The sequence below is a fragment of the Cajanus cajan genome, chromosome 6 (assembly GCF_000230855.2).
Source record: "Cajanus cajan strain Asha chromosome 6, NIPB_CcT2T_4, whole genome shotgun sequence".
NCBI classification, from domain to species: domain Eukaryota; kingdom Viridiplantae; phylum Streptophyta; class Magnoliopsida; order Fabales; family Fabaceae; genus Cajanus; species Cajanus cajan.
The window spans coordinates 59,276,230-59,288,341 of NC_138522.1; the positions used below are offsets into that span (position 1 = coordinate 59,276,230).

Below are 12,112 nucleotides of genomic sequence, written 5' to 3' on the forward strand. Positions count from 1 at the left end.
ATCCTTTTTCCCAAATTGAAAAAGTTAGATTTTCAATTTTTCATGGAAATATTTTATAGAATGTGAGATAAAAATATTTTTAAAAATAATATTTTTTAGAATTTTTTATTTATAAAATAGATACTAAATGTGAGAAGCTAATATTTATATAGTCTAAGATTTTTAGAGAACTAAAAAATTATCTTTTACCAAACATTTCATAAGAGTTAAAAATCTAAAAATTTATAAAAAATTATTAAATTAAAATTATTTGACAAAATTAACTAGCTGATAAATATAAAATGACATAAAAATACATTTATTTATTTAAAATAAAAGTGATTTCAAATAAATTAGTAAGGGTAAAAAAAATTAATATCTTAGACTAGCTTATTAAAATTGGTAACAAAATATAAATTATTAAACAATATTTTAAATTAAGATAATTAAAATATTTTTAAATACATAATTTAATTAAGTATTTTATTTATTATTTTTATATAAATAAGGTAATTATGTATAATTTGATTTTATAATTAATATTAAAATAATGTGATTTAATTAATTTTTACTATAAATATTAAATATTTTAGTACAAATACACCTTACAAAAATATTTTTTAATATAAATATATGTTTTTTAAATTATTTATTTTTATTTCTTACTTTTTAGTTTAAAATTTTGCATGTTAACATAATCCATGAATACCTAAAGATACTTTAAAAAATACATATAAAATATATATATAAAAAAATCCATGAATATCTTTCACTACTCGTTGGCGTCCTGTGAAGGAAACGTAGATAAAAGGTAGGACAAGGCACTGTCAGTAAAAGGCATAAGTTGTGCATATTCTTCCTTTCCATAATAAGAAAAGAAGAGAAAAAGGTAAATGAAATAAGGAAATCGAAAAGTAAAATATGGGCGCGGGCTTTAATTGCGTCGCATGCTATGAGACTTCCTTATAAATCCACCACCTTCCCTTATTTCTCACCACTCTCTACCTTCAATCGCAATCACAATCACAATCACAATCTTTCTTCTCCCAAATTCACTATGTCTCAGCTCTTGGATTACCATGCTCTCGATGAGAAACTCCTTCACACCATCGCTTACGACGCTCTCGTTTGGAGCTCCCTCCACGGCCTCATTGTTGGAGACAAATCAGTTCAGGTCACTCTCACTCTGTTTTGTTTATTTGCACGTTATTGAATTGGCGGTGGTTTTTACCACTCTTATGTAACTCCGATTGCAGAGATCGGGAAGCGTTCCTGGCGTGGGATTGGTGCATGCACCGCTTGCATTGTTACCAGCGCCGTTTCCAGAAAAAGAGTGGAGAGAAGCCTCTGAGTTGGCTCCTATTTTCAATCACCTTGTTCATCGGGTAAGCTCCGATGCCACGTTTCTCCACGAATCACTCTTCAGGTGCGTTGTCTTCTACTGTTATTTTTTTAAATTTTTTTTATAAAAATAATATTTTCATAACTCATATTTTTAATTAAGTTTCACACTAAAACTTTTCAATGGAATCCAGCATTTTCACCGGAGATATTTTATTTTATTTTTATATCTTTTATTCCTAAACATATTCATTCCCACACATATATATAACTCATGCACTATATTAAATTTTAATGATCTAATTGATAAATTTTAAATTTTTAATGCACAGATTAAATTTATAAATTTTTAAAAATTATTCTATCTCATTTAATGGATAACATTTTTTCAAAAAAATTATAAACGGTTATACTTGGAGTATCTCTCCTTTATATATATATAGTGTCATGTTAAATTTAAAATAAATTATAAAGAAAATAGTGATACCTCTTCTTTTCCAGGGCGTTGGCTATATTTTTATTTATTTATTATAAATAATCTAGAGGAGTTACTTATTTTGTATTCAAATTGTTCAGTTGGTTTTACGGCATGAATTACTCTTTAAAAAATTATAGAAATCGAAGATGACACTTGATTGGACATTTTCTAATAACACGTGTGTTTTCCTTTCCATATAATATATATACACGAAAATAAATAAATTTTTTTATGTATAGATATAAATTTTAACTAAAAGGAACTACTTCGCTCTACATTTAATAAAAATAAAATAAAATAAAATAACAATAGCAGTTGTAAAATGTGAAAATTAGTTATATACAAAGCAGTTTAACAAAATAAACAAATAAAATAAGAGAAAGACATGAAATCCAATAAAAAAATTAAAAACATTTGCGATTGTAAATGTTAGGGAGTAAAATAATTCTAATAAAATGAAAATCAGTTAACGAAGTAGTTAGCTCTTTAAATAATAATAGTATAAATCTAACTAGATAAAAAAATATATACTCTATGCCTTGCATTTAATAAAAAAAAAATTAAAATAATAAGAGCAGTCATAAAACATGAAAATTAGTTATATCGAAAACAGTTAAATAAAATCAGTGAAAGACATGAAGTTAGTATAGATAGGTTTTACTTATTATAAGTGGTTTCCTTTCTTTCTTTCATTCCTTCTTTTTATTTTAAGTTTAGTTTATGCAATTTTGATTATATATGTCTCGTGTCTCTCTCTATTTCTAAATGCAGAACTAAGAAAGCGGATGAATTCACCTCTAGGATTTTGGATATTCATTCCAAGATGCTACAAATCAACAAAAAAGAGGTAAGTGTGTATTAGTATAGTACATTTGTAATGGAGCACGAACATATCTGTGTTTATTTTTGTTGTAAAATTTATTCTGAGTGTTAGAATAGTGGATTAAGCCTAACTCAACCCTACAAAACCGGCTTGTAAGGTGAGAGTTGCTTTCCACTTATACACTATTTAATTGTCTAATCTCTAGTCGATGTGGGACTTGAGTTTTTCCCAATACACCCCCTCACGTCCAGCACTATTGAGCTTGGTACGTGGATAAATGGTAGGTGACCCTTTTTTAATGATCTAGGATAGGCAGAACTTGGGTTTTTCCCAATACACCCCCTCATACCTATGAGGCATGCATCAATGGTGGGTGACCCATTTTTAAAGTGGATCTAAATGGCTCTGATACCATGTTAGAATAGTGGATTAAACCTAACTCAACCCTACAAAACCAGCTTGTAAGGTGAGGGTTGTTTTCCACTTATATATTATTCAATTGCCTAATCTCTTGTCGATGTGAGACTTGAGTTTTTCCCAGTACTGAGGAACTCATTTTGTGCTCATATTCTCACTGGGAGATAAAGTGTAATTGTTTTAGAAATTCCAACCAATGTATGTTTGTTGCAAAACATTTTATAGAAAACAAAAATCTTACATGTAATATTATCTTTACTCTTTTTGGTTTCCTCCTTTCTTGAAGAAAGGAGTAAAGGGGATTGACAGATATTGTTTTTTTTCTGCCGTAATTTAATAGGAAATACAATTGGGGCTGCATCGTTCAGATTATATGCTTGATGAAAAGACTAAATCACTTTTGCAAGTAGAACTGAACACTATTTCCTCTTCATTCGCCAGTCTTAGTAATCTTGTGACAGAACTTCATAGGTAAGTGTTACAGTAAATTAACATACTATATATGCTATCATCTCTAACTTATGATGTTTTGAGAGATCTTTGTTTCATTGCAGTTATGGGTTTTTGATTTTGTGTACGTTAATTAAATATGTGAACTCTCATTGTTCATTGATACTTTTAACATACACTCGCTTTCTTTTCTATTTACCTAGAAGTCTAGTTGAGTTTGTTGACTGTACGTGTGTGAATTCTGCCAACTTAAATCCCATTTTTTATCTCATCTGTCCTTTTATTTCTCTCCCATGTTTTGTCATATTTATTATTTTTTATCCTATTTTATTTTTATTATATATATCTACCTTTTTTACCCATGACCTCGGATTAAAAATGGGGTGAATGTTTATAGTTATTATATTTTGTTTAAGAAAATATGAAAGGTGTAACACCCTTCTTTCTCATTCCTTTATGCAAAAATCCCAACTTCTGTTTTGAATTAACGTCCGATCTGACCCTCTGGCCCACTGCTCAGCCACGTCCTTTGCTAACTTGTTCACCTATGCAGCTCGTTATTGACTTTGCTCAGTGTACACTGTACACATTTGTTCAATTATCGTTTTTTTTTCTGAATAAATTGCAATTTTTTTTTTCTTTTAGTTTGGATAATATCTTATTTTAGACTCTTAAGTTTTTTTTATCTAATTAAAATCCTCTATTTTAAAAATTAAACAAATTTGATCCCATTGATTTTCAAATTCTCTTTTATTTATATATTTGTATAAGGTCTAAATCATTAAAAAGTTATTTATGTTGCAGCTACGGTATTTACTATTTAATGTGTAAAAAGTTACAAAATAGAGACACGAGGTTTAAAATATGTAAAATGAATTGTTTGCATAAACATAAAAATATAGAATTTTTAGGTATAAAAACTAAAACAAAAAGTTGACACATGTACAGGAACGAAATTAATAATTAACCCTAAAAATTATTTATCTTGCATATATATCTATACTCTTTTATTTAACAGCTAACTGTTGTTCTGCAATAGCCGATTTGGGGTTGTTCACTTTGTTGTGCTATAAAGGACAAATAACTATGCTTGAAGTTATTCATATGAACTCTGTTGGTAATATATTTTCGTTTTAAGAAAATTTCTTTTGAAGAAATATCTTTATATTTGTTGGTCATTTTCTAGATACATACTTTCTCGTCATGGAAAATTGCTTGGACTAGATTCCAAAAGGATTCTTGCAAACAGTGCTCTCGATCAGTATGCAGAAGCCTTGGCTAAAGCTTGGAGTGAGTATAATAACCCTAGGTCAGTTCAGAGAAAAAATAATTCCCTTATGTTTTTGGTTCACTGCTATATTTTCTAATATGTATCCACATGCAGGGCTGTGATTATGATTGTGGTTCAGGCTGAGGAACGAAACATGTATGACCAGCATTTAGTTTCTGCAGTTCTAAGTGAAAGATATCCTTTTCTAATGAAAGATATCATTTATTATTAATTACAATAATACAAAAGGAAAAACGTTCATTTTATTCCCACACCCATTTATTTGTATAGTAACTTGTTCTACTAAATGTGATACCAAAGAATATTAAGAGATGCTTAATGCTTTTATTTATGTAAATAAAACTATTGTAGTTTTTAAATATTTGGTACATATTTTTGGGTTGTTGTTGTTGTCCTTAATGTTATGACACGTATAATATTACAACTATACGGAAAACGTTGGCAGAAGTTGATCAACAAGGGGAAATTCTACCAGATGGAACTTTTTCTGTGTATGTAGCCTTTACCCATAAAAGAATTAACTTTCAGCTATGAGCTTGTGGCTTAATTATATTTTGGGTCTTTTTTAATACAAGATTAGCGATTTTTTTAGAGTTATTCTATCAAAAATAATAAAAAATAATAATTTTTTTTAAACTTATATCCAATCAGACTTAATATTTCTGACAGTAGAAAAGTATTTGTTGGCACTTGCAGGGATGGAGAAGCAGTTTCAGTAATTTATTTCCGGGCTGGCTATACACCAGCTGACTATCCTTCCGAATCAGTGAGTGACTTGAAATCAGTTTATTTCTGTTCATAAAAACCGTGTTTTTACAATGTATAGAAACGTCTGATTCGTTTTCTATTTACTTGAGAATTAGGAGGGTTAGGCCACTGAATCTGGCATGACCAAAAAGAGTGTCTCTCACTCAGTGTTATGAAATGGTACTATATTGTCAATTAATATTTAATTAAGCTATCTGCTAACTAAACTTCTTTTAGGATTTACATGATAAAAGGTGTTATAGAGTACCTATGAAATGAAGTCAATCTGGCCAGAGGCCATCTTTTGTAACTCATTAGGCACCTATTTAGACCAGGAATGCTATTTCATATTTTTTCATTAAAAAAAATTGGTGCAATTTCTGAAATAAGGTAAAGTAGAAGTAGATCATCGAGTGTGTGAGCCACCCCGTCGTAGCTTTATACTTAGCGTTTTGGGCCCTACGAACAATAGTTTTTGGTTCATGATATATACACCTTTTTTTTTATAAGTATACCTCCTATTTAAAAAAATAATTAAAATTTTAATTTTTTTTTATTTTTTATTTTTTAATTTTATATTCACAACATTTAATTTATTACTTTTTTTCACACATCTTTCTTTCTTTTTTTAATTTTTACATGCACCTCCTTATCTTTCTTTCATCCCACCTATTTTGCTAGCATGTGAAAAGTAAAACAGAAAAAAAAAGTGTAAAAAAGAAGAAGAAAGTAACAAATTATTAGAGGTGTAAATTAGAAGAAAAAAACTAGAATATTTTATAATTTTTTTTAAAAAATAAAGAAAGTATACTTATAAAAAAAAAGATATATATATATATATATATATATATATATATATATATATATATATATATCATGAGCCTAATTTTTCTATGAAGATAGATATAAATAATATCTTGGGCCCTAAAAATAGTTGGGTCCATAAAAAAATCTTTTGATGATTGCTCAGTATAATATGGGTTCGCAAGAATTGGGTTTAGTTGTGAAAATTTAAGGATAAGTTATTGGTTCATGATATATATACCACCTTTTAAAAAAAAAGAAATTAAAATTTTAAAATATTTTTAGTTTTTTTTATTTTTATTTTTTAATTTTTTAATTTTACATTCATAACATTTAATTTAATATTTTTTTTTCACACATTTTTCCTCTTTTTTTTTTTTTTTTTTAATTTTTACATGTACCTCCTTGTCGTTCCTTCATCTTTCCTATTTTGGTAGTATGTGAAAACTAAAAAAAAAAAAGTGTGTAAAAAAGAAGAAGAAAGGAGCAAATTAAAAATTAAAGGTATAAAAATAGAAGATTTAAAAAAAAACTACAATATTTTATAATTTTAAAAAAAAATATAAAGGAGGTGTTCTTAAAAAAAAAAGAAGAGTCTAAGTTATTTTGGTTGGTTCGGTCTGACAAGAAATTTTATTGGTCTGAAGTGGGTTAGTCAACTTAGTCCGCGATTGATTGGGCTGATTTATTATTTAATATTTTATAATTAGTAAAATTATAAATGGTAATATTAATGTGTTGTTAATATCCATTTAAAGTTAACATTTTAAGAATATTGAGTATTCCTTTTAGTATTTAATACTTGTTTATATTTACGACTGATGCAATTTATTTTATTTCTATTAATATATTAATATTTAATCAAATTAATATTTTATAATACAAATGACAATTTACACTTTTTATAGTTTATAGTAATTAAATTTTATTATTTTTTATTTTAAAAAATTAGTGGCCCATAGATTAGCATGTTTGGTCTGCAACCCCTCCAAAGTCTGGATCAGACTTGGAAAATTTCACCTTGATATTAATATAGTCCAACAATAAAAATAAAAAAATGTTGTCTCCCGGCTAATCAAGTTAACATTAGACTTCTGGACTATATTATTAGGAGTGTTGTTGGAGTGGGTTTTTAAGAAATCTAATTTAAATCAAATTCATCTATTTTATAAAAGTGGATTATTTAATTTATTTATTTATTATAAATTATATCAATTCAATTTTTTTTAAATTAGATTAGTTTGGTGTGATATTATTATCTATTTTATATTTATATATAAATTAATTTTTTTAAAATTAAACTGATCTATTTGATAAAAACGGATTGGATGACCAAATCAATTTTGCAAAATAGATTGATTCAGATTTTCTTTAAAAAAATTCATAGATCAATTTGATTATGGATATTTGAATTTTTTATACATTCCTAAATAATATTAAAATGGGTGTTACATAAGTCCAATGCACAGATTGGATTGGGTTGTGAAAATTTAGACTTGGGTTCATTTTGTTAACCTTCAATTGTATTGTCTCGAAATGGGCTTACCCATGATGGGCTAAGCTATCTCGTGGGCTATAATGATTTTTTTTATTATTTAAATTTTATATTTGACAAGATCATAGATGATAAATTTCTATTACTAGTTTCTTTTTATAGTTAATCACTTATATACCGGTAGTTTAAAGTTTTTTTAAACTGACAACCAATTATATTCTTTAATTGTGTCATGTCACTGTAAACACATTTACTTTTAACAGTGACATGATATAATTAAAGGATATAATTGGTAGCCAGTGTAAAAAAATTAACTTTTTTTTTTATAATCTTTACACTTTACTTTATTTCTATTATTATTTATTATATCGGCAATTTTATAATGTAAATAACAATCTTTTTTTTTATATTAAAACATTGTAATAACTCGTTATATAAAAGTTAATTTGTTGTGATGATTTACGGTGTGTATTTGAGAGTTTATAAATTTCTTTCACCAATTTAAATAAGTTTGATGAAAATAAATTTAGGTAAATTTAAAATTGTTATTTTTAGTTCCTGTAATTTCAAAAAATCTTATTTTAGTCCTTATATTCAAATTTTGTTAAGAAATTTATTAAACATTATTGCATAAAATCTCCTTATTGGTATTTCTATTAGTGAAAATATCACATTAAATTTGATTGATATTTCATAACTATCTTAATTAGTCAATTTTAAATATGTTATTGGTGATCTAAGAAACTAAAACAAGATTTTTGGAAATTACAGTGACTAAAAATAATAGTTTTAAATTTGAAGGACCAAAAATAAATTTATCTTTAATTTGAGGGACTAAAAATATATTTAAGCCATAAATTTATTAGTAAAAGTTTATACGATAGGACTGGAATGAAAAATGTGTTGGCATGTGATATAGGTTATATTAGATGAGCCGGTCTGAATAGACAACTTTTGTTGATTATTTTTTTTGTTTGCGTAAAACTATGATTTCTTATGGTCTATGTTGCTCAATATGTAGGAATGGAGAGCCAGGCTACTGATGGAACAATCTTGTGCTGTCAAATGTCCTTCAATATCTTATCATTTGGTTGGTTCCAAAAAGATTCAACAGGAACTTGCAAAGCCCGGTGTTCTCGAGAGGTATCTTCTAATTAACATTCTTTATACCTTCCATCCTTTGATCGAGAGGTAGCAATTCTATCGCTAAATCTTTTGAATCAAAACTGTAAGCAGGTTCCTTGAAAACAAAGAAGACGTTGCCAAACTGCGTAAATGCTTTGCTGGGTTGTGGAGTTTGGATGACTTCGATATTGTTGGAAAAGCAATTGAAAGTCCTGAATTATTTGTGATGAAGCCCCAAAGAGAGGGAGGAGGTATTGTACCACCTAAACTTTGATTTAACCTACTTTATCGAAAAATAAAAAAGAGTGGAACAAATTTATCATACGAACTATAATTACTTTTCAGGAAACAATATTTATGGTGATGATGTGAGGGAAACCCTCCTAAAATTGCAGAAAGCAGATTCTCAAGAAGACGCAGCTTATATTCTTATGCAGAGGATATTCCCAACTATTTCTAAAGCAGTTTTGATGCGTGATGGTCGTTGGCATAAAGAACATGCCATTTCAGAACTTGGGATATTCAGCACATATTTAAGGTACATTGTTTGACCACATGTCTATGATAGATCTGAGTTTAAATTTGCATAAACTTGATATCATGCATTGGAATATGCAGGAATAAGGATAAGGTTATCATCAACAAACAAAGTGGTCATTTGATGCGTACAAAAATATCATCATCTGATGAAGGTGGGGTTGCAGCTGGTTTTGCAGTGTTAGATAGTGTATACCTAACTTGAGCTAACAGTCTAACACCTTAGGTTATTAGTTATTATGGTAATTCAAAACATTACGTAAGTAATGGTTTACATATTAATGATATCTTCTTTTAAGTCTTTTGCTTTTAAAAGAAAGGACACCTAGTTTCTTTTTCCTTTTCCCATAAAATACCTAGTTTCTTTTTCCTTTTCCCATAAAATTTTATATATAATTACGTAACATCTGTTAATGCTTCCTAAAACTGTACACAACGACTTTTTTTATTTTGTCCAAATACGAAAAATGTTGTGTTAACACATAATTTGGTTATTTATTAAAAGCCTTTGCAATATTGGTTTACCAATTATGGATAAAACATATAAGTACTACTATAAATATTGTTAATGTTATTTTTTTTTATTATCAAAATTGAGTTTTCACTTATATATGTAATATGCACAATGTATAATCCCATCAAATTACAATACATATTATTAAGGTGAAAGTATGATTTTATTCGCAGAATAGTATTAAATCTTTAGCGTTGTATCTAAGTATTGTCCATTAATTAATTATGTCTTTCTTTATTGATCAATTTATTTTAAAAAACTGTATAGTGTTAGTAGTTTGAGACTAGGTTTCTTATTATGAAACAAAACTTAGGTACAATATACTAGTGTTATTCTTAAAAAAAAACCTGTTTACTAATTTAATGGACATCAAGTAATTGAAGTTAAAACAATTATAATCATACACATCAAGTAATTGAATCAGTAATCTCATGATATAGATGATTCATGTTTGTTATGGATTAAACATGAATTTGTGGTAAAGACAGATGAAAGGAAAGTTTAATATGTAAATGCACTCTCATGTTACAAATGTGTTGCTTTTTTTTTTAATGCATGGAGAATTGTCACCAGGGCAAATACATAAATTACAATGCATGCAAAATTTTAAGTAAAAAAAAATAATGAAAATAAATTATAAAAGGAAACAATAATACGGCAAAATAAATGTTTAAAATTTAAATTGACAGAAAATGAAATATATACATGATTATATGATGTACAATCAATATAAGAATTTAGATAAAATAAATAATAAAATTTATAATTGAAATGGATTTTTTTTTGAAGATAAAAAAATATTAAAAAGATAGTCACCAATTGCAATGAAAACGAACCTAGTTCTCCATAATCATATGTTAGAATAAATGTTATTTTAAGAGATGTTAGAATAAATGTTATTTTAAGAGATGTTAGTAATAAATGTTAAAATTCAAATTATCAATAAATAGAAAGAATAAAATGAAAAAATACAATGCGACATGTTATAGCATCGTAATCATCAATTACAGGAGATAACTTACTGTTTCAAATTTATTGCAACTAGTATGTGGTATTTTTTTTTTGGGACTAGTATGTGTTATGTACTCGATGCACAGATATTTGTAGGGGTGAGCATTAAACCGACACCCGAACCGAACCCGAAAAATCCGAAAAAAAATATTGCTTTTGGGTGGATTCGGGCGGGTCTTATGGGTAAATCAGGTTAAAATTTTGATTTTATACGGGTTATATTGGGCGGGTTCGGTTTTGAATTTTTAAATCTGCTAAAAACCGAACCCAACCGAAAATGAGATAAGTTTAAATTTTTATTACTTTTGTATAACTAAACAACAATGGTCCAAATTTAAAAGTCTTTATTTCAAGTATAATATAACCATCAATTTGTAACTTATTTTTTTCCTTTTTCTCATAATTTAGATATTTATTTTGTCTTCTCCTTCCTCATTCAACTTCTCAACACACTAGTCCATTTTTAGAGTTATCTTTTTGCTTCTTTCTTTGTTTTTCTTTTCCATCTTCTTATCTCCATTTTGAGTACATTTTGTGTGACTGTGATTTCTTATGGTTTTGTAATCTAACTTTATATTTCTTTTCCATGTAACAACTATGAATTTTGTTATCTTTTATTTTTGCTTCTTTAGTTTGTAAATGTTTCAACTACGAATCTATTTACACCATCTATTGTCACCTTCATTCTATTTTTATACACTATTTTAAAAATATTTTTTTATCGTTTTAAGCTTCATATTCGTTAAGATAAATTGGTCTACAAAAAAATTCAAACCCGATTGTACCCACCCGCTTAAATCCAAATCCGTTTCAACCCGAACCGCCTCAAATCGAAAGCTCAGTCGGTCGGATATGGGTCACATTTTTTCAAAGTCGGTTTACAACGGGTTGGACATTTTTCACCCGAACCCGACCAAACCCACCCGTTGCTCACCCCTATATAATGCATATTTTATAAAATAATATGTTAAAAAAATTAATTATTAATTTCATGTATTTTTTATTTTTCAAAAATATTTTTATACATTACTTTATAATAATAATAATAGAAAATAACAATTATATAATATTCATAAATTAATGTGTAAAACCATGGGTTA

At 27.3% G+C, this 12,112-nt stretch overlaps 1 protein-coding gene across 1 annotated transcript; it reads left to right on the forward strand.

Moving 5' to 3' along the window:
- The first annotated feature begins 820 nt into the window (after nt 1–820).
- LOC109796437 (glutathione synthetase, chloroplastic) lies at nt 821–11,632 on the forward strand. Its single transcript, XM_083059137.1, has 12 exons — nt 821–1,153; nt 1,236–1,405; nt 2,570–2,645; nt 3,379–3,509; nt 4,675–4,797; nt 4,873–4,975; nt 5,188–5,270; nt 5,476–5,545; nt 8,847–8,968; nt 9,062–9,201; nt 9,296–9,488; nt 9,569–11,632. The coding sequence occupies exons 1-12, from the start codon at nt 932–934 to the stop codon at nt 9,690–9,692; spliced, it is 1,557 nt and encodes a 518-aa protein (XP_082915263.1). The 5' UTR covers nt 821–931; the 3' UTR covers nt 9,693–11,632.
- Nucleotides 11,633–12,112: the final 480 nt, after the last annotated feature.